Below are 23202 nucleotides of genomic sequence, written 5' to 3'. Positions count from 1 at the left end.
TCCTCCTTCCTTCACCTGCTTTACATGACTGCATGATCAGAGGTGCAGTCTTCATAGGGCAGGTCTCCTGTTTGCCTGGCCTCTCCAGCTTCAGGGAGAGCTTTTCAGAGAAAACCAAGTTAAGGAGCCAGGAGCTGCAGTCAGGGAGGAGAAAAAATAATTTTTTAATCTTTTCTGCTCCTGGTAGTTATTTTATCCTCTTCTTCCATCACACAACAAAGAAAAGTGAGATGGTTCTGTGTGTACTTGCTGAAAGGTACCAACAGTTACAATGGAACTTCAGTCTGACAGAAGCAGGCCGTGCTGGGTCCTGTTTCCCAGGCACTGTCCCCCACCTATTTCTGAATACACTTTGCACAGATTAGTGGTGACACTTTATTATCAGGCAGGCATTGCCTAGAGTTTCTATGACTTATCTGACAAGGGTATCAATGCCTGCACATTTGCTAAAAGTTAGTCTGAGACCAGCATTTTATTTCACCTGGAAGATGCGAAAAATTTAGGATTTTGTTCTGTGTGGATTTCAGTTAAGTTGCCAAGAGGGAGAACATTTGATGGAGAACTTACCCAAAATGTAAAAAAACTGTAACCAACTTTTTTTTTTGCAAGGTGTCCAACACGAGAAAACATAGAGGCCTGCTTTCTCAGAGAGTGGATATTCACCAAGTTAGAAGGCATCCAAAGTTAGTGGTCACTTATTAAGAATGCCGGCCATTGTGTCTGAATGTGAAATGCCACTCTCACTAGCAATTTCATGAGGTGGGATCAGCATGAAATTCAACCATAGGTCCTCTGTTGCAATGTGATTTCAGTTGACAATCCTTATACAAACCCCCTTTTTCAGTGGCTTTGTCTCTACGGTGCATAAGCACACATAAACTAAAGATTTGTTCCAGGTGAATACTTGCCCTGAAGGAATACTTCTGTACTTCTTTTTTTATGTGGTGGTATTTCTTTGTCAATTAGTAGGGTTGGTGTTCTTTGGTACAGATTATTATAAGCCTTGCAGTGTCATTTTACATGTACACAGAGGGCTGTGGATGCTTTCTCTGAAATTTACAAGGGTTTGGAAGGCATGTTAAGAGGGCCTTTAATAAGAAGTGAAGTATTCAAATAAAAAAAAAAAAAGAGATTCTCTTTCCTACTGAAATAGTCTGGCTGACTGTTGACTATTATGGTTGAACAACACAGTCTACTGTTGCTTAGACTTGCAATTAAAGCATGTTTCTTATCTCAGTTGTTTTAGGAACACAAGAATGAAAAGCTGCAGCTAGTTTGCAAACATACAGCGCTGCTAAATATTCACTATAACAAAGAGTATTGCAAAGTTATCTGTTAGAAAGGTTTGTTAGTGCAAAACCAAAATTCTTACTGACATATCATAGAGCAGCACCTTCCATTCCAAAAAATGCCCCAAAAGCAAGACAAATAGAGGCACAATGCCTAGAGGAAAAAGTTTTCTCAAGACACTGCAATTCATGAATGTCTGGTTGTTGGCATCAACATGGCTGCGTGAAATTTTGATCAGCCACAGACCTGTCTCTTTTAAGGCTCCTACGCCGATAGTCAAAAGTGGTTATTGGTTTTGCAAATTTAATCCTTGAAAGGGAACAAAGCACATCATCAGCACTTCCTGTCCTTAATATATTATTGTATTTATAGCTTTCTGTGGGTGCAGCTCCACAAGAGATTGGAGATGGGGGAGTGAGAAGAAAACATCTGGAACAGATTTAGTATTTGTGGGAGTCTGTGCTTATCTGTCCAGATGCAAGGAGATCCCCAGGGACTCAGAGAGTTTTTGCAGCAGGGCTTCCTATTGGGCTGGTTTTGTTAGTGCTGGGGTGCATGGTGTGATCAGTATGCAAAGAAGGGACAGCTGATGTTTAATCCCATAATGAAATACCTCATAGTTAAGTTGGGAATGTTAATTTAATTATTATCTTATAAAATACAAAGTGCAATGGAACTTTTCCAGTAGTGCAGGTACAAGAAACAAATATTAAAACTTTATGGACAGTTTCCACGTATTTCTTCTCTTCTTTGTGAGCAGTTGAATGACTCAGAAGAGGTGAGACTGACACTGGTAGCTCATTATTACGTTACAATAGATGAACTAATAATTTCCCTGACAGGGATGCTCTGATGAATCTGGTCTCACGTTTTGTAAATCACAGACTTGTTTCTTCATCATGTGTTCTTTGTTTTGAACATTTTCAGTTTATTTAGTTAATTTATCAATGCACACTTTTTTTTGGACACATAGTCATACCTAAATATACTTTGATTTTTTTTAATATAGTTTAAAACAACAATCTAAGAAGCATTTTAATTTGTGCTCTGTTAAACTGGGATGGGAGTTGGATTGTTCCTGTTGGTTTTGTTTGTTGTACTGGTTCCTTCTTCCACACTTTCGTTGTTATCCTGCCCCTGGCCTCCTCCCAGTAGTTCAGAGGATTTCCTCTGTGTAGTGTTGACAGTAGCTTTGAGTGGCTATGTTGTGCAGTGGTAGCTTTTTGCAGAAGGTACAGTTGCCTTGCTGGGGTTACACAGGGAAGGGATGATCCCAGGCTGGCCCCTATAAACCAATCTTTGGTGCTGAATTTTCTGCATTTGAGGTGAAGAGAGGGGAGCCATATCTCATCGCAAACTCCTTGTCTTAACATTCTCCTTTGCCAGGAGGCTGTTTAGTCAAGAGTCAAATGTAACTCTGTGGCTTTTTTTGAAGTGTTTTCCTATTTTACCTTTGTTTGCTTGAATCTGAGAGATATCCAGGTGCTATAGAATAGGCTACGTAGCTGGATCAGTATTGTCAAGAGGGTGGATACCATTATGTATCTGTATATCCCAGTGTACTAGTTGGTATTTCCAGTCTTTACAGAACCAAACCTTGTCATTTCACTACTGATTCAGTAGAGCTCTTTATAAATTTTGACTGCATTACATCATAGTGGTGTTGTGGAGAACTCTAAGAACATGTGAAAGACAAGGGTAAGGTGTGGTAGCAGATGACTACTCAGAAAATGTGTTTTCTGATTTGCTTTAAAATGTTAAAAAAATCCTAGCAGCTCCCTAGCACAGAAGGCAAGGGATAACTGTAGAAGGGGGATGTCTCCTTAGTTTGAACCAAGGCATTATGAATCTATTCATTCTGTGCCAGTCACTTGCCATGGATAAATGAGGCCAGTGTGAATGACTGCTCTGGGCTGATCCCTTGCCTAGTGGTATCTGACCTGTAAGGCTGTCAAAGCATGTTCATAATTAACCAGTGCTATAGAAAATTATCTGAAAGACTGATTTTAACTTTAGTACTGTGTCTTTGAGAAGCCCAAGAACTGATTTGAGAAAACATATAGATGTAATTTCCCTTTCTGTAGCTGAAAAGGAAATACTGACTGAGAAGGAAGCAAAAGGGGCAGATCAGTATTCTGTTGAACAGTAGTGAAGTTCATGCATGTGAAAACAGATGCCAGCACATGCACTGGTGAATTGCTTTATCTGAACTAATGGAGATCTCTTCCCTAAGAGAGGCTAAGGCTTTCACCAGTAGTGTTTTTTTCCTCTTAAATTAAAATTCACCAGATAAGAAAAGAGACAGAGGAGGCCAAAGTGTTTGGCAACAAACTTAGGTAGCTATTCACCTTGAAGAAGGTAACAGCTTTCCCCCAGCTTCAGCTGTAGTGTCAAGCTGTTCATGGCATGGTCTTTCAGCTGTACTAATCGAATTGGGCAGTTAATAAGATCCAGTTCTCAGGGAAGTAATTTCCATTGTCTTTACTGGGAGTTGGGTGGGGATGTCTGTCTTGAGGTAGAAAAGTTGTTTGTCATCGCAGGATATTGTGGCTACCATGATAACACAGCAGCAGCACAATTTGAAAGGCACTCCCTAAAAGCTGTGTGACATCACTGATATAGAAGCTAAGTGGGCAGTTTGCCTCTACTGGTGTTCACAGGCCGTGCAGGCTTTTACTTATTTCCATGTTAGTAAAATGTTTATCAAAATTAATACTAAAAAAAATTAGTTGTGAATATCCAGCAGTTTTCATAATGCATGCCAATGCATTGAGCTATGAGCTGGGATTAATTATTCTATGACATTTAACTGGGGCAAAATTCTACACTGAGCATTCAGGAAGATAGCAGCAAGCTCTTGCCTAAGGCTCCAGAGGAGAAGGTGGCAGGGGTCTGGGGCTACAGGCCACTGTAGTTACTTCCCATCTCCAAGATTTTATACTTCTGCTGAGATCTAAAGGTGGGGTAAGGTTGTTGCCCACCTCAGGCTGAGTAAAATGTTCCTGGTGCCATAAGGTAAATGGTGCACTTGGTGGGTGCTTCCTGTGCCCAGTCAGGAACAATATACATGCAATAGTGTGCTGCAGAGCTTGCTGAGATCTCCCTGCAAAGCTGCTTAGTGAGTGCAGTGCTTGCACCAAAGGAAATCACTCCTGGGAAGCAGTTAGGGGTTTAGAGCCTTTTTAGGCTATTTTAATGCTTACCTAATGAGAGTAGAAGGGAACAAGCAGGAGGATCTTATCTCTTGTGTATAAAATGAGCACTTGGAATGGGCTTTGGCAGATTGCCCATTCCTGTGTAAGGGATGTTCTGCATTTCTCTGCTAGCCCAGTGGAGGACCCTCTCCAGCAGTTGGCAGAGTCCTCCACATGGCCCTCTCTGCTCATGTGATGCTGTCCCTTTGGGTCGGTGGGATGACGTAGGCTGGTAGGAGACCAGTGATCTTCAGTATCTCCCATGATCAGGAGAGGTGTCAAATCTGTACTTTTCAACACAAAAGCAACTCTTCCACTGCCTGTGTGTGAATTAATCAGTGATGCGGTTTTGTGAAAGGAAAACTCCAACAGTGGCAATATCTGCAGAGGTTTTTTACTACAGCACAGGAAGGAAAAATGTAAAAAATGGTTTCTCTTCCACTGCTGCTTAAAGTTTCACAAGTAGGGCTTTGGGTGAGAGACATTTTGCTTGAAACAAGCAAGTTGTTTCTCTGTTTTGTTCAAAGTGGAATCTGAAAAGCAATTGTATTATCCACTTAATGTTACTTTGCTGTAAAAGGAAAGCTTGTATTGAATGTGATTGGTCTTGAAAGGCTGTGATTTGTAAAGCAATTACAGTTGGGGTTTGGTTGTTTTAAACAGATCAGCTGTTAAGGACAGCGAGTCAGCACTCTGACAGCAGTGGCTTCGCAGAGGACTCTACAGATTGTTCTCCATTCAATCAGCTTCAGGTAAGGTTCTCATCCTGTGGTTGAAATACTCCTGATAAGTATGAAACAGCAGGGGAGGGTAGGAGGGATGTTGGTGTTTGACTGCTACTGTGACTGTCAGTCTAGGTCCTATAAAATCGTCATTTTCAGAGCTGGACATGCCGAGTCCCTGTGTTCAAATTTGAAAGCCTTTCTGGTAGGTTAATGGTAAACTTGGGACAGGAATAAGCTCTAAATTCAGTATGTTCTGTTTGCTGTTACTGGTATATCTTTTCTCACTGTCAATTCCTCTCAATAGTGGGTAGAGATTAAGGTCTTGAAAGATTATAGCTATTTTGCTGATAGTTTCATTTTTTTCTAATTTTTGCCTTCCCACTTTCCTTGTTTTGCTCTCCCCCACCCCCTGCATATTTTTCTTTTTTCTTTTTTTTTTTAATTAACAACTGACAGAAAATGGAAACAATTTGACACTAGCTTTACTGTGAAGATAGACTAATTTTAGTTGATCTTGACCTTCCATGGTCTTTCTTGTTCCAGTTTCTTTGATCTTAGTCCCAGAAATTTTTATGATGCTGACCAGAGACCTCATGTCTTAGGGAAAGCTGTTGTTCCAGCCTGGTGTTTAGGTGTCTGCTCAATACACATGCTTGCACAGCATTGTGTCTGATATTTTGGAGAGCTGTTCTCCTGGTTCTCCTAAAACATTCACACAGTAATAGCCATGATTTGATTGGCCTGTCATTCAGACAGAGAAAAGCCTTGAGTTGGATCCTGTTCTCAAGGCCAGCTATTCCTGGGACCTAGACCACAGCCCAAAGGAATAGATGGGATTCTGGGTACCTCCAGCAATTTCATTTCTATTGCTTGTATCTACTGAACTGTTTCTTATGCTACCATATGTTTCTTCTCCCTTGTGGCACACCAAGCATTTTAAAAGCTGTTGGGCAGTTACTAGGAAGAGTTTTTTTCACCCTCTCAATCCATCAGTGTTGCTTTTTCATTTTGATACTGGAATTCTGGGTTTTCTGATTTAGTAGTTCTTCAACTGAGTACCAAAATAAAAGCCAAGGCAGCATTAGTCTTTGTCTCCCTTAAACATCAGCTTAATGCTTTCCAAGAGCAAGAAAGGGAGTAATAATGAATAAAGGGAAAAATGATCCTGAGTCCCTGCAAAGAGCATAAGGATCTGACATAATTGTTTAGCTCTCTGCAGAGCTGTGAATGCACCGAAGTTGACAGGCATGTTAGAAGGTGACTTAGAGGAGAATTGGTCACTCCTAAACTTTATGTTGGTTGCAACCTGATTAAGAGCCCACTTAAGAGCATACTCAAAAGTATGTTGCAGCTAAGTACCCTTTCACTGGAATATTGCTGGAGTTTATCTGTGTTGGCTGTAAAGGGAAGATATTTTTCTGCTTTCTGTTATGCTGTTTTGAAAAGGTATATTGAGGCTGCATGAGGTTTGTGCCATGGCATTGCTAGGCTCTCCTCCGCCACCTTCACTCCTTAATTCAGACCAAGTGCTGAGCTGAATTCAGAAAATATGGATGAATGATGCAGCTAGGGGAAATGAAAACTTGGCAGCTGGAGAAGAGAACCTGTGAAAAGATGAAGGGGATACAGAGGAGTATATGTTGTTTCTTAAAAGTATGGTAATTTAGTGCCATCTACTGTCAAATTATTGACTCTAGCATCCATAGGCTTCCTCTGAAGCTCAGGAGAGAACTCAAAATTTGAACCATATTGCCTTTCATCTCTGACTTCCAAAATTAAGATTTCTGAGGGAGATTTTGACATTGAGATAGGGTATTTTGCAAGGGGGAGTTCGTGTTACCAAAGAAGCCAGAATTCTCCATCCAAGTTCTTATGCTTTACTCATAATTGAACAACGTGATGGAGGATTAGGGCACAGATAGACACACATGTAGCCCACATGATTTCACCTAAACATTATAATCTTTTGCTCATTTAGTACCTTTAACTTGAAAATCATCTGGACCTCCACATTCTTTCACAATAATTTGTGGCTGTGTCAGTGAGTGCCATGTTAGGTATGTACTTGTGAAGGTGACATTCATGGCTGAAATCTTCTAGATGGTTGGAGAAGGAACTATTGCCTGACAAACATCATAAGTTATCTCTTTAGAAGGAACTAATAATGAATATCCTAATGGCAGCAAGAACTGCAGAAAGTAGAGATAGGAAAATTTCTAGTTCATGCATCAACTATGGTAAATTTCCAAGAGTGTACTTTATACCACATACTCTTAGGGAAATGTCTTGTGCACTTGTAAATACAGCAGTCAGTCAGGCCAGCTTCAAGAATATGCTTTACAATGAATAGATCTCTTCTTTTTTCCTTTCTCTTAGATGCTTTTCCTGCCATTTGTTATCTATTAAATTAGCAACTCCTTCATTTATGTGCTTTGGTTTAAACTGTGATTTAGAATGAAAAGGGGAAGTATTGGGAGAAAAGAAGGAAGGGCTAATAGTACCGGATGTGGTCTTCAACTGAGATTCACATCCTAATGTGATATTCTCAGTCTTCAACAATTCTTTATTTAAACAGGCTTAGTTTATGGGCAGATTGGCTTTCCCATTCTTGGTGTTGTCCTGTAACACAGTTTCACTACAGTCTGCAGTTCTCCTCACTTCTCTGTATACATTTCCTAATTCTACCCTTCATTTCACTGTTGTGAACCTTCATAAATGGGAAATGCTTTGTACCATGACCCAGCTATCTGTTTGTCATCACTACCTAAAATACTAGCATTGTATTCTTCTAGCTCTTACTCTTTTGCCACTTCTAATCTTCTTGCAATATTGAATTTATTGTTAAATCAAAGGAATATGTGAAGACTTTTCTCTTTAGGAAAATAAAAACCTCCTTTTTGTGCCATACTTCATTGTACTCCTAATGTATCTGATACTATGGTTTCTTTGTTCTCCTTCACCATTTTTCTTGCACACTAAGTGCATTATTCTTTCTGCTCCCCGCCCCAATGCCCAATGAAGGTATTCTTGGACTCTGGGCCTGACTCCTGAGAAGGCAGTAGTCGAGTCTCCAGTACGTTCACTCCTTTGCTGTCTCATGTCTTTCCTAGGTTCAGGAGTCTTTGCAGGGCATGGGAAGCAGTGCTGACAGCTGTGACAGTGAAACAACTGTGACATCGCACAGTGAGGAACAGAAGACACCGATAGCCAAGGAACTGCCCTGTTTCGATAAGTTTGAGGAGGAGGAGGAGGAAGATGATGAGGAGGAGGAGGATTATGATGATGATGAAGAGGATATTATCTCTCAAGTAGAGAGACGAAAGGTAGGGGCATCTTCTGATAGCAGAAGCAGTGAAGACAGAAAACTTAGTGACTGTAAAACTGAACAAAATCAAGGACAAGAAAGCAAATCATCTCATATATCAGAGACAGTCCAAGGAGAGGTCAGCTCTAAAGAGGAAGACATTTCCAGTGTGCAAAAAGAATCAGACCTGCTGGAGGAAGGCAGTGTGTTTGAGTTTCCTCAGTATCACACACACCATATCCTCAAGTCGATGCAGTCTCTGGAAGGTGATGGCTCCTCCACATCATCTGTGGACAGAGTTCAGGTTGCCTTGCAAAGAGCTGAGATGAGGATCATCAGCTCACCTGACTCCAAGGCCAGGTGCACTCTGCTTAAGTCAAAAGATCTTCTGAGGAAGCAGCGACTCTGGTTTGCTGAATCGGGCTATCCTCTAAGGCGGTCTCAGTCTCTCCCAACTGCATTGCTGAATCCAGTGAAAGTGGTGTCCTCTGTGAATGTTCAGTTAACTCCAGGAAAAGAGACTCTCTGCAGTCCTCCTTCTTTCACCTACAAGTACACACAAATGGAGGAGGACAAGGAAGCAGCATCTGAAAATGACAGAAGTGAGGATGAGGCAGCCTCCAGCCATCCTGTGTGCAAGTCCACACTGTTTATTGCGCCTTCGTCCTCCAAGAAAGAGGTGCCCCAGGCTGGGCCCAGCAGGCTGTCTGAGGATCTCAGTCCCACCAGGGTACAGAGCTGCCCCCTGCACACGCCAGCAGCCATGTCCCGCTCCACGTGCTCCCTCCATTCCCTCCCCAGCGAGTGGCAGGACAGGCCGCTGTGCGAGCACATGAGGACGCTCAGCACCCACAGTGTCCCAAGCATCTCTGGCTCTTCCTTCAGTGCCATGCTTTCCCCCTTCAGCTGTCCCTTCTTTCCAAGGCATGGAGTTCCTCATCGTCCTCCTGCCATGAACCCACCCTCCACTGTGGAGATGCAGCTACGCAGGGTCCTACATGACATCAGAAACTCTCTCCAGAACCTCTCGCAGGTAAGAGGAAGCTCCTGGACAAAGGGGCTCCTTATTTTATCCTTACCAAACCAAGATGATAACTTGAATATTCCTTTGTATAGTTCAACTGCCTAGGAAAAATCAAGATATTTCGCTCAAGTCTGATTAGCTACTGCTTTAGGAGCTTCTGTTTAAACAGGCAAGTTTAAAGTGTTCAAAGATGGGAGTTTTAGGTTAGATATTAGGAAAAAGTTTTTCACCCAGAGGGTGGTTGGGCACTGGAACAGGCTCCCCATGGAAGTCACAGCACCAAGCCTGGTGGAGTTCAAAAAGAATTTGGGCAATGCTCTCAGGCACATGGTATTACTCTTGGGGCTGTCCTGTGCAGGGCCAGGAGTTGGACTTTGATGACCCTTGTGGGTCCTTTCCATATTCTGTGATTCTAGGATCATCTTTTCAATGCTCCACTTTTTTTTTGCATTTAATATTTTCTAGTTGCAGTTGACCCAGACGGATTTTTTTCCAGTATTTTTTATTTTTTAGCTTTTATGAACATTCTTGGATGGAAGGGAGGAACAGTGTACTCTTTATCAGCTCTTATTTTATTTTAAGATGGGAATCATTAGCTTTAGATTTAAAAATGCATATTTATAGAATCACAGAATGGTCTGGTCAATCCTTTTATTTATCTTCTCTTTGACATACTTCTCATCCAGCTGTTAAAAATGTATTTTTTTTCCTTACAAGTCACAAAGCTTCAATAATGATGTCAGTGATTGATCTCTGTGTATTTCTGTGCTGCTTCATGCCAGTCATTTTCACTTGTAACTCTAGAGCTAGCCAACATGTTCTTGATACTATCAGTCTTTTATTAAAAATTGATTTTGTCAGAGCATGTGAAGTTTTGTCCATCTTATCACTCAGAGAAGAAAAGCCTGAGAATGCAAGCGCATAAATTTTACCGATTTCTGCCACACCTTCTGCTCCTCCTGTCCTAATTGCCAGCTGTTCTTCCTCTGCCATCCTGGTTCTGCTGTTTTCTTAGGTAGTGATCCAACTTAGGATCCTGCAAGCTCCTGCAGGACGCTATGTGGGCAAAGCAGTTACAGACTGTTCATTTATGTGTGAATATGTGAATGCTATCAGTTGTAGACCTAAAATTTCTGTGCATTTAACCCAAGGGCAAACATGCACCTGCCTGCACCATATTGCAGGTGGGAGGCTGTAGTGGGCTTTTTTGGGCCCCTGTTATTTTATTGACTTTGCCACTTGTCAGAAGTTAGAGGTGAGTCCAGTCTTCTTTTGGTTCTATTAGCTGGCCCTGCTTCTCAGAACAAGATTTGGTACTGTGACCAGCTCTGCAGCAGGAGGCTGTGGTCACCTGTGTTTTAAGTCACCCATTGCTCAAGGTGGTGTTCATGGTGTGCCTGGGAGAAAGTGTTTGCAGAACTTAACGTTCTCTAGAGAATTCTCCCAAGTGTACCAATTGCAGCCTTGATCTGTGTAAGGTGCTCAATACTTCTACCACACATCCCATGCTAACTAAACCTGCTGAAAAAGAAATCTCTGTACTACATCCAGTACTCAAGCTGGTTCAGTCAAAAAAAAAAAAAAAAAAAAAAAAAAAAAAAAAAAAAGGGCATTGGAGGGGATAATAACATCTAGCCCACTTGTTCTTCTTCAAGCATATTTTGTCTAAATTAGTTTCATTTTGGGGGCTTGGTCCTTCTCACAGCAGAGATTGGTTTCCTACAGTAGAGATCGAGTTTGGCACATAGCATACTCAATGGCTAAAGAAAATGTTGAGATGTTTAAATATATGATTCTGATTTTAAGAGAGAATAAGGAGGAGTAGATAAGTTGCTGATAGAACAGGGAACAGAGAAAGCTGGCAGAGGAAAGATAAACCCATCCCCTTGATGTGATCATGTTGGAGCAAAACTTCTCTATATGAATGAACATGCTTCAGATTTTCCATGGCATATCAATAGTCCTTTGAATTCTTTCAAAATTATATTGGACAAGCTGTCTTTCATGTTTGAGAAGGTAAATGTTTTTGCTGTTTCCACTGTTCTTTGTTGTGCTGTGTCTCTACATGTAACAAACCCCTGGATTTTATCTATTTGCTCCATGTGTGTTGCAGCATGCAAATAGAAATTCTTCAGCAATCTTGTTTTCATGAGAGATCATTAGCAAGCTGGGGTCTTTGGGTGTAGGCAACATAGTGAGATTGAAAACCAAAATGAACAAAAATTCCCCAAACTAAGAACTGAAGAAAATCCCATGACACATTTGACTACAATCATGATTTCAAAATGGGACACAGTTTAATTTACTCAGTTTTGGTTTTGGAATTGTTCTTTTTATCATTGAGACTACTAAGTTTTCAAGCATAAAATGCTTTGTGCAGAAAGAGTTAGTTTTTATTTCTACTCAGTGTGTTAGACAGGATTCATTTGGCTTTTCACCAGCAGCACACTTTCGTTGCTGAGCTTTGTTGCACGTGTCAGTTAAGAAGTGGTGCTGCCATTTTGTAAGGTTGCCTATTTGCAGCACAGTAATTCCATGGATTGCAGAAATCTCAATGCCAGAAAGGTTGTGTTTAAACAGTGGCTGCTTTTGGAGTGTCTGTGCATTTGATTTCCAATCTCAAATTGTTTGTTTCTTCCCACTAGTACCCAGTGATGAGGGGTCAGGATCTTTCAGCTGCCACTGGTTACACTACTCAGAGATCATCCATTCTACCTCTCTATGAAGTAAGTGACCCTGTTTACGGAGTGGTGCTCAGTCAAAATAAAATACAGAAAACATCCTAAATGTGTCACAGATTGTGCTAACTTTGGGCTGTTCCTTGTCTTTGTTCTCAAGAGAGAGCTTCCTGCAAATAATGTTAAAAAGTAATTAATCTAAATACTCTTTCATGTGTTTGCTTGTATGATACAGCTGAAAGTGCTGTTTTGTGAGTAATCGTGATGGCACAACATGCAGCTTCCATCATATGCTGAAGTTGCTGAGGTGCTGTTAACTCAAAGGGCTCATCTGGGCAAATGTGGTTACAGGATCCAAACTTACTTTAATTTGTTTTCCCATATAACTCAGTATTATATTTTTATTTCCCCAGAATACTTTCCAGGAGCTACAAGTGGTGAGGAGAAATCTAAATTTATTCAGAACCCAAATGATGGATTTGGAATTGACTATGTTGCGTCAACAGACCACAGTTTATCAGCACATGACAGAGGAGGAAAGGTATAATGACCTATTTTAAAAAACAAAAAAAGAGAAAAGACTCTGGCATATCAGAAAATGTTACTGCCCTTGAAATCAGCAAGAAATCTATTAGTTTCAGTTTGAGCAGGGTTGGAGATGAGTTTTTTGCCAAAATCTTATTTACTCTTTTCTTTATACATCTTCATTCTAGAGTTTTTTACTCTTTGTTTCTTCCAATCCCTATTTCTTACTAATGATTTTTTTTTCTGCATCCTTTCTCCAAAGTGATTCTACAGCTGCAGATTTTAAGGATTGTTATCATAAGAGACTTGAACATAGGATATTGCAGGGGAAAAAATCTTAAAGATTTTATTTTAGATCACACCCATCTTCGTAGATGTAAATAAAGAATGAACACTGTAGCATTCAGATGCTTTTCCATCTTTCAGTGGCTACTCAGCAGGCTACAGATGGCATTCATATTCTGGCTCTGTGTGGTTGTGCTCTCCAGGAGTTGCAGTAGCAGCAGATCTGGAACAATTTTTGAAACTGATAATATATTTAGTTTAGTTGAATCAACTCTTGGCTTATCACTTTAAAAGTAAACATGTTTGAAATCAGTTGGCTGCCTTAGATTGTGGCTTCCTGGCCAAAATGTAGCTGTGAGTGCTGGGGAATCTATAATCACGCAGGAGAAGGTGCATGTGATTACTGCATTACTCTGTGCTGCTTGTTATTATCAGTTTTAAATTGCATTTGATTAGATATATGTAGAAATACTGATTTCTTCTGCATTTAAAGCTAAAATTTTTGGAGAAGGTTCTGTGGTACACTATGTTGTTTTATTTTTTCTATGGACTGATACATATTTTCTATAAATGGAAAAAGACTTCTGTGCCATGTAGGCACTCAGCTAACATTTCTGTGTTCTGCTTTGAATTCCCTTGTATGAAGTCCTTTACTTGTGGCACTGTCCTGCTCAGTCACCTCTGTGAGCTGAGTGCAGTGAATGCCTTTGTCCTTTTTGTGATGGCCTTGCCGTAGATTCGAAGCTGATCAGCTGCAGAGCCTGAGGAAGTCTGTCCGCATGGAGCTACAGGAGTTGGAGATGCAGTTGGAAGAACGTCTGCTTGCCTTGGAAGACCAGCTCAGAAGCCTGCACTTGTCTTCACCTTACAGACCTCAGGCACACATAGTAAGTATTAGTTTTGCAACAACATTATGTTTTTTCTCAATGTAATGCTCATCACAGAATTGTAGAATAGTTTGGGTTGGAAGGGATAAAGATCATCTAGCCAACCCTCCTGCAATGAGCAGGGACAAATAATAACTGTTACAACTCTTGGAGTGGGATGGAATCTAATGATGCCATGTGTATTATCAGGGTCATATTGTCTCATTTTCAGTCAGTATTTCACCTTGGGGAAAAGGTGTGTGACTTTCTTGGTCAATATATATCAATATATAAGCCCTCGTGGGACTTTAGGGCTGAGAAAGGCAGACCTCTTCTGTCAGTGCTTTTTTCTTTTTCCTCTTCATGACCCTGAATTTTCACAGTTTTGGTAGCTGAGGTTCATGTCTAAAATCCTTGGAGCATGGTGATGGGTTTTCTCTTGAGAGATGAGGGCAGAGAGCCGAGACATTCACAGTGTTTCTCTCCCAAGAAACAGAGTGTGCTTTCTCTCTAGCTCTGCCAGTCTGTGGGAACAAAAACAAAAAAACCCCTGACAACAACAACAACAACAAAAAAAACCCCAACGAAAACAAAAAAAAAAAAAAAAAACACCAAAAAAACCCACACAGAAAAACCCAAACCAAAAACGGGGAAAATCCCATTGTCATGAGGTTTTTCCTCCATTGCCTTTTGTAGCTCCTTCAGATGAATGCATGGCTCCCTGACAAACCGTGGGGGAAGCTCTGCTCCCACAAACACTCCCCAAAAGCACAAGAATGGGGATAAAAGGCATTTGTCTGTGTTTATTGGTGGCATGGCAATATACTTACTCTTATTTTTCACTCAGCAAAAGACTGTTCCTCTCTTTTTGTGCTGCAATTCTGTCATCAGCCAAACAAAAGAAGCACAGACAAAAAATATCATATGTTTTTCCTGGGTTTCATTTCCCTTTCTTATCCAACCCTCTTCTGTAGAAGCAGCACAGGCCACATCTTCCTCTTCAGTATTTTGTCATGGGGAAAAAGATTGAAACCCAAGAACAGGAAAATATGGTATTACTGTGATCTCAAGCCAAACTTGCGTTCTTTGAACCATAAAAATAACTTTTTATTTGTAAATCCTTTTATAGAAGAGGGCCAGCTTTAAAAATGACTGAAATTAACTTTCTCCAACCAGCTCTGCTTCCCGTTTCCAACTTTCTGGTTTTACAGAAAGTTGTCTGAGATGCAGCATGTTTATATACTAGCTTCTGAAAGCTCTAAGAAAGTCCTAAGTGCATTAACTTAATTTTTCAGGGTTTGTATGGAAGCAGAAGTGCTGATAATCTGTCATGTCCTTCTCCATTGAACGTCATTGAACCAGTAAGTAATTGTTTACTCTGTGTTTTGCTGATGAAAAGAGCTGGGAAGGCTTTTGTTTAAAATAGGTTGTAGGAGATTAATTTGACACATAATTTTAGAAATACTTTCTCCCTTAAATAGCTTTGTTGAAAACAGCTTCAATTTTCCTTAAGTAGATTTAAATATAGGTGTAAGTGGCTGTAGAGTCTTGTTAGTTTTTAAGAGGAATATGTAGAAGTGAGATATTTTTTCATTTAGTTGATACAAATGGTGGTACTACCGCATGAATTTTCTAGGGAAAATTATTTTTTATATTTCTATGCATTTTCTGCTACTGAAAATAAGTAGTTCAAAAACTGCAGAACAGAAAGAACAAATAAATGAAAATCAAGCCCTTACGTGTGTGTCTGTCAATGGCTCTGGCAAGATGTATACGTGTTGCAAAAGTTGGTGGCTTGGCGAAGAGCCACAATTTTTATTTATGTTGGCTTTAAAAAGGCACATTCCTTTTCATGATCCTCTTTGTTGCAGTCATAAAGGCAAAAGATATATTTATTTTATAGCTGTATTTGTTGCATGGAGGGAATGAGTAAGTGATTAAATAAGTAGCAAGAAAACATAGTTATGTCTGTATGTGACTTTTTTGTGTGCATATTTGGGACTGTTTCTTTTCTGAATCCTTAGGTCTCTGAGCTTATTCGGGAGCAGTCATTTCTGAAATCTGAACTGGGTTTAGGACTGGGAGAGCTTGGACTGGAAACTCTCCCAGCAGAAGGAACAGAGTCTGTATTCTCCCATGGAAACTCGGATTCCTCTTCAGTGTGCTCTGGTCACACAGGTAGAAAAGCTAAGAGTCAAAGCAAGAAGTTATACCGAGCCTCTGTTGCCTTAACACCAACTCCCCCTCTGAGAGCAGGCACTGGACAGCCAGTGGAAAGCTCTGAGGAGTTTGCAGACTCCAAGCCAGAGGTGGAGCACAAACTTGAAAAAATCCCTCTCATGCCTTCAGTTGATGAAATCCACAAAGCAGTGGAGCAGGAGGAGCTGCAACAAGTCATACGGGAGGTGAGGAAAGAGGGGCTGAGATCTGGGATGTTTGTACTGAGTTTTCTGAAACCTAAAGACAAGGCTGGCTGTAACTCCTGCCCACTGAGGTTTTTCTCTTCCCTCTCCAGCCAAGGTTCCATACTGTTCCTGTGCTGTGTCTGAAAGCTCAGAACATGTCACTAGGTGTTGGAGCCACAGCTCTATTTATGTGCAAAGCAGTGGATATTTTTTCCAGTGGTAGTGGTTAGCATGTAAATTAATAGCTAAGTATGGCTGGGAAAGAACTTGCTGTCTCTACTACTTGGTTAAGCAGCAGTATTTCAGATTCCCAAGTGAAAATTTCTGTCATGTTTGTTTGTTAAAATGCCAAACTGGAGTTCATTGAGTGGTGAAATAATGTTACTGAAACAATGCTGTAGTAAATGCTAAGCATACTTTCCAGTCCCTCTACCCCAACCACTAAGGACTATAGGAATGTAAGTGAAACAAGCTGAAGGCAGGTGGGAAGTTATTTCAGAGTTTGACTGATTTTGGACCAATTGTATTGGACTAGTTTTATTGACAGTCAATGAAAGTGAGAAGTGCTTGGTTATTTTTCCTGTGGGCCAAGTTAAGAAACACAACTAAAACTGTGTTTTGTTAGTGGCATGACAGAAAAGCTCTCTGGCAAGTAATATAAATGGGGAAAAGAAGCCAAAGAAACTACTTGTTCTGAAAAGAAATGCCTGTGGAAAAGTGGAGCAAACTTTGCTCTAAATACAGAAATGGGCATTGAGAACATGTGGATTTTATTCCCTCTTCTTCACAAGAGAAGGACCACTTAGCCTTTAGTTTATCCCTTGAAGCTTTTGTATGGCTCTGCCATAGACCATTAAAGACTAGGTAAGATGTCATACTTAGAAATGTACAACAGGCCAGGCTGTAATGCCATGGTGCCTTCCAGGTCTGCATGTGTTGAGGCTGTGGATAATTGGAACCAGCTTTACTTTAGCTTTGTCTGTGAAATGGATGAGACGCATGCCACTCATCAGAAGAGTGGCACGTGAGATATTTAGCACACCTTGCACTGTGCTTCTGATTCTGCAGTGAAGCCAGGATGTGGCCTTCGTGTCCAGGCTGTCTGTAAAAATCCATGTGTGAGGGCAGTGGTGTCATGGTGGAGGGTGGCTAAAGGAGAAGCTTAGGAAGGAGAGCTGTAATTCAAAAGTACTGCAAAAGCAGCAGAGACAAAAAAAAAAAGTGACCTGAAGTCAAAGGACAGAATTATTTCAGTCAATATTTTTTCAGAGGTTAGCCTCTATGAAAGTTCCTCTTTAGCTTCATTAGTTGATAGCAAATAAAGATGTGTACTCTTTGCACAGAGATTGTTATTTGGTTTGTGTGGCACTGAGGACATTGTAATGCTGAAAGAATCCACGCTGAACTGAGAGGCTACTATTCAAAGATGAGTAGTCAGCAAACAACTGAGCTTGAGTCACTTTGTGAGTATTTGAGCACACAGAGAGATTGTCCCTCAGTTTAACTTCATTGGCAGTAGGTTTTGGATCAACTCAAGATTCTCAGCATGAGGAGTTTTGCAGGTCAGAGTGGAGATGCGTTGGCTCAAAGCACTTGGTAGATTTTGCAGACCCAGAACTTACTATTAAACACATATCAGGAGAATCTTTATTATTTCATAAGAATTAAAACAGAGCATAAATTGAAATAATGCCTTGCTGAAATAGCCCTGTTGTTAGCAAAAGAATTCCAGTTTCATTGTCAAAAGAAAGAAATCTGGTAGGATGCATTCTTGATGTATGCACTCACAAATATTAAACCCCTGCTTATTCCTCCCATTCTCTGTAGCTGTGTGAGCTTGTGCTGGGGAGAGAGAAGCCAGGCAGTGGGTGTGATATGCCTGGGTGGGCTGTAATGCGTGTGAACTTTGACCTGTAACTATTTGTTCCATGAAAAAACCCATGGTGTTAACTTTTGGCATTAATGGACTAACTCCCTCGGAAAAACATTCAGCAACATGAAGTGTTAAAATAGCAAACAGTAGCTCTCTTGATGAAATACAGCCTTGCTTCCACAGGATTATCACATGAAGTACTTACTGCTTGACTTGTGTACGTCACAGGGTCACTAGGAGGGCTACCAGGCCCTCTCACTCTGCTCTTCTCCAGTTTAAAAGATGTGTGCTAGTTTAAAGATCTTTCTGCTTAAGAGCAATGGAAGTTTTGATTTTGTTAACAGTTCTTCATTATAAATGACACGTAATGAAGTTGCACTTTAAGGAAATGTATGATTTTCATGTCATCATCTGATTTAAGAGGCTGTAATGAGTCTTAATGGGACAGAGATGGTCTGGCAGAAAATCATCCCTTTTCCATTCAAATCCATGTTAGCTCAACATCCCTCAAAATGTCTGTAGGTTGCTCATGTGTGCAGGTGTTGGGTTCCTCATCTTATTATCTTGAGCATAAAATCTCACCAGCTGCTGCCACGAAGAAGTGGCATGGGAAAAAAACAGAGTAGGAAGGAATTATTTTAATTGTAGAAAATTTATTTCAAGATCAGAAGCATAAGCACTGTGAAAAACCTTGTCCCCATTTTTCATTGGTCAGTAAAGAACACCAATCTCCAGATTTGCCACAAGTGGTGCACTTCACTCTCAATCAGTTCTTTATTTAGCAGCAACATAATATTGCAGTAATGGTAATTCTTTTCTAGGAAGAAAAGGTCATTGGTTTACTGTTGTAAAAATGAGTGTGATACTGTGTTTTCAATGCACTATTGAGTATTGGTGTTGTATCAACGTAGTAAATATAGCATAAATAAGTGGCTCTCATTTTTCAAATGATCAATTTTTCATTCACTTGCTAAAAGTAAATTGACGGAACATTCATTGACTGCTTTTCTGTCTTCTGTACAGAGGAAGCCTTAGCAGTGGGCTGTGCCCTCTGCAGAGCAAATAGAAGGTGCACTTTGCTCTAAATTATTTATAATGAAAAAGGCAAACATTGGCCATTGGTCACGACACACGCGTGGTACTGAGTCACTGCAGGAGTCAGTGCTGTGCTCACCACGCAGGAGTGACCTTGCTGAGTCTGGAGGGGGAGGAAGCAGAGGCTGTGGAAAGAGGCAGTGGAGAGTGGCCTTGTTGTCGTCCGGACAGGAAGGTGAGAAGCAGAGGGCTCAAATAATCAAGGTCAAGCCAGAAGCTGTTGGGAGAGCTGAGAATAGAACAGGAGCTGCTTTGCTTCCAGTCTCTACTTTGTTACAAGACTGTCTGTCATACTAGATCATTTACTTGCTAATTTGGGAAGCTTTTATGAGCTTTTTTTTGGAAAGTGAACTTTATTTTTGTCCGTCTGTTGAGAGAAGGGTACAAAATGACTGTTCTATAGCATGCTCACAGATCCACCCCATGAGATACTGAAGAAGAAAGGTGGAGAGAGCACTGGGGGCTCTCTTATGCTTGCTGGACAGTTGGAGTGCTGTGTGCAGGTTTCCCTGGGCCTACATTTCTAAATCCCAAAGCCCTTACTATGCTGACAGTGGTTCTAAAGCTTTGTACATCAGTGTGTGCATCAGCACAGACATCTCTGGGCTTTCAGCTGTCGGTGAAACAGGCTCTGTTACACAATGGCTTTTCTTTTGTCTGTTAATCAGCAAACAACCCAACTGGAAACCTGTTTCCCAATAATATTATAGTCTCTGAATTTCTGCCTGATGCAAAGTAGTAATGAAATGAGGAACTTTGCCACAGTAATGGTTTAGGGATTGAATTGCCTGCCAAAGGGAACAAGGGATAAATAACCTGCTGCTAATGCTGCTGCCACCCTTCTGACGTTGTTGCTTAATCCTTTTGACGCACCAGGAAAGGGGAGACTAACATGAAAAAGAAAAATGTATTGCTTAACTGGGATGCTGAGTACTTCTGTGTGACCTTGGGCCAGGCTCTGGCTCTTACCCCCCTGCACCTTCTCACAGTTGTCCTCCTGTCTTTGGAACTGTATCTGACTTGTCCCTCCTGAAGACCAATCAAAAAAATAAGTTGGTGCCAAAGATTTCTTGTACTTGCAAGAAGCCCATATTGCTGTTCTTTGTCATTCCCTGCTCTTTTCCAGCATAATATGCTCTTGTAGATCTGTGTTTTGCTTCCTTTTCTCCTTCGTTTTCTTTACTGTAGCAATCAGTGCTCTGTTCTTTTTTTTTGTTGTAGCCTCAGCCACACTCACATGCCTGCTACTAGAAACTCCTAGGTGTGTTTTATATAAAACTTAATGGGTAAATGCTTTGTCACAATCCTGTGAAAAATAGCCTTCACTGGCATAGATTAAACCCCAGTGGCCCATTGATGATGTGAGCAACTGCTGAAATTCTTTGTCTTTCCTGCTGAAAGTATGCAATTAAGATTTGTCTCCTTTTGAATTATTTGAAAACCACAGCTTATGTTCATGGACTTGGACCTGTTCTACTGTGTAATACATTAGTGGAGGAGATCAATCCTGCCTTCCTTTTCAAGAGAATAACAGCTTGTCAAAAAATGGTGCATTTGGGAGGCTTTTGATGTATACATCCTAAAATGTTTTTCTTCAGAACTTTGCATAGTTGAAATGTATTCTTTTCTTAGCATAAAACCAGGTATCTTAAGTGTAAAACATAAATATATTTACCATCTGGAAATACAGAACTAGTTTGGTTTTCATTTATAAAATTAGCAAGAACTTCAGAATTACTTGCAGTTATTTTTTCATTCTAATGTTTTTTCCAGTCACAGTTTTGAAAGTTGAATTTTAGTGGTGTATGTTAGTAGTGTCAAACATATCTGCAATATCATTTCATTTTATCCATTGTTTATATAAATTGCTGACCTTTAAACTTTGGCTAATCCCTTTCAGATCAAGGAATCTATTGTTGGTGAAATAAGAAGAGAAATAGTAAGTGGATTGTTAGCAGCTGTATCACCCCAAAGCAGATCTGCAACTGCAAAACAAGATACACAGCCATGAAACTGGTACTACAGGTAATCTTTGGGGATCTGCAAGAACCAGATTTTATTTTTATTTTCATTGTGTTAAATATCGTTGCTAACTTATTCCTTGCTTTGTTTGCATTTTCTCCTTGAAACATAAGTGATCAAATTTGAAGTTTATTAAATACAGAAAATACTGATAATCCTGGATAGATTTGGAAAGTAGCTGGCTTGTAGTTTGGCCCATTCTACTATCAGCTTTCATAGAGTCATCCTTGATGTTTAGTTTCAGTGTGCTCTGTGATGATGTGAATGCATCATGCAAGAGGATTTCTGCAGTTTGCCTGCCTTAGATATGAATAGTATCAAAATACATACTTAAACATAAAAAACAGACTTCCAAAAGTCTAATTTAGGTCTTCATCTTACTTTTTTTTTCTCTAAGGTTGGATGTAGTCGGAAGTGCAATGGGATTCTGCTTTGGGCAGCACCCACTGGTGAAAATGCCGAGTTGGTTTTGCTTCAGGAAGTGTTAAAGCTGCTGAGATGGGCTACTGTGTTTGGCGCTTGGTTCTCTGATGTGGACCTTTCCTTGAGTTCATCTGTAAGGACTTAGACACTTTAACATTACTTTCCTTAAAGCATCAGCAAAATTATGTCACTCTGAAAGGTTTTGTATTTATTTGTATGTCCCTGATGTAAATTTTTATGTAGCTAATTTCTTTGTCCAATGATGCATCATGAAACTTGAAGATTTCCAGATGTAACCAATTTATAAATAACACATACACATTCAGCCTAGCTTTTTTTTTAAAAAAAAAATAGAAAAAACCCCACAACAACCCCTCCCAAAACACTGACCTCTGTGAGGTATTTATTGTGCAATAACTGATCCACTTTAAGAGCTTGAAATAACCAATAATGGTTTCCACTGCTGTTACTTAGTGCCACTTCAAAAGAAACAATCCTGTTACACAAATTGCTGTTAATTCTTGAGGCGGTTACTATTAGCAGAGTGGTTAGAATGACATGAGGTTACTCTTAAAACTACTTAAAGTTCTGACACTGAAAGCCTTATCTTTGTGTAGAAGACAACTTTTAACTAATTTTATTTGCTTCCTTGCTGTTTGCTTATCCCTTTATAGGAAAGTGCCTTATTTAAGCACTGGGATGTTTTTTTTTGGTGTTGACTACTCACAGTCATACCAAGAGAAGTTCTGCTTCATATTAACCAAAATGCAATAAAAATGCTGTCTTCTGAAAGCAGTTAGGATTTTCAACTTGGAATGCATGAATGACCTTGCTTATATTATGGGGAAAATGGAAAAAATCTCTTTTCCTTCTCCATCCTTCACAAAGTGTATTTTCAGTCAGCCTGGTGAATATCCAATTGTTCCAATGGAGAAAATTGGAAGTCATTGGAGTTTTTATGTGGTCAAATAGACATTTAGTGGATATGTAATATCCCTTTTGGCTGTGCTTGAGCTCTCTTTACTCCTTTGCCTTTTCCATCTACTAAAACTCTTCACACTATGTCAAGGTCTTTAATCAAAACTAGTTTCAAATATTACAATATTATTTGAAAAAGTTTATAAAATTTTAAATTGTGTTAGGAAGACACACAAGGGCTGATTTCTTTAAAAAAGTGTATATTAAACCAATAAAATATTTATTTTGCCTATAATTTGTGTCAGTGTTTTGTATTGTGCATGGTTTACTCTTAAGCAAAATAAGATAGATTTGATCAAACAGTACACAGAATTGGGAATGGCAGGAAAGCTCGGGACTTGGCTTTTGAAAAAGCTTTCAGGTACTCAGGGACCCTGAAATGTGAGAGCAGTGTTAGCACTTAAAAAACAGTACACAGAATTGGGAATGGCAGGAAAGCTCGGGACTTGGCTTTTGAAAAAGCTTTCAGATATTCAGGGACCCTGAAATGTGAGAGCAGTGTTAGCACTTAAAAC

The 23202-nt window shown here is 40.1% G+C and overlaps 1 protein-coding gene across 1 annotated transcript in view; it reads left to right on the top strand.

Annotated features, from left to right (window-relative positions):
• Positions 1 to 22922, top strand: part of ITPRID2 (ITPR interacting domain containing 2) — a 40433-nt gene extending 17511 nt beyond the window's left edge. The window contains exons 11-19 of the mRNA XM_053947439.1: positions 5148 to 5236; positions 8320 to 9546; positions 12183 to 12263; positions 12629 to 12756; positions 13762 to 13912; positions 15187 to 15252; positions 15916 to 16296; positions 21165 to 21289; positions 21684 to 22922. Of these exons, the coding sequence (XP_053803414.1) occupies positions 5148 to 5236; positions 8320 to 9546; positions 12183 to 12263; positions 12629 to 12756; positions 13762 to 13912; positions 15187 to 15252; positions 15916 to 16296; positions 21165 to 21275 (2234 nt within the window). The 3' untranslated portion in view covers positions 21276 to 21289; positions 21684 to 22922. The remainder of the gene's footprint in view (positions 1 to 5147; positions 5237 to 8319; positions 9547 to 12182; positions 12264 to 12628; positions 12757 to 13761; positions 13913 to 15186; positions 15253 to 15915; positions 16297 to 21164; positions 21290 to 21683) is intronic.
• The last annotated feature ends 280 nt before the right edge of the window (positions 22923 to 23202 follow it).

This window comes from Vidua chalybeata, chromosome 7 (assembly GCF_026979565.1).
Source record: "Vidua chalybeata isolate OUT-0048 chromosome 7, bVidCha1 merged haplotype, whole genome shotgun sequence".
Classification (NCBI taxonomy): Eukaryota; Metazoa; Chordata; class Aves; order Passeriformes; family Viduidae; genus Vidua; species Vidua chalybeata.
Note: the sequence above shows the minus strand (reverse complement) of the source record. Positions and strands in the feature narration are given on the sequence as shown.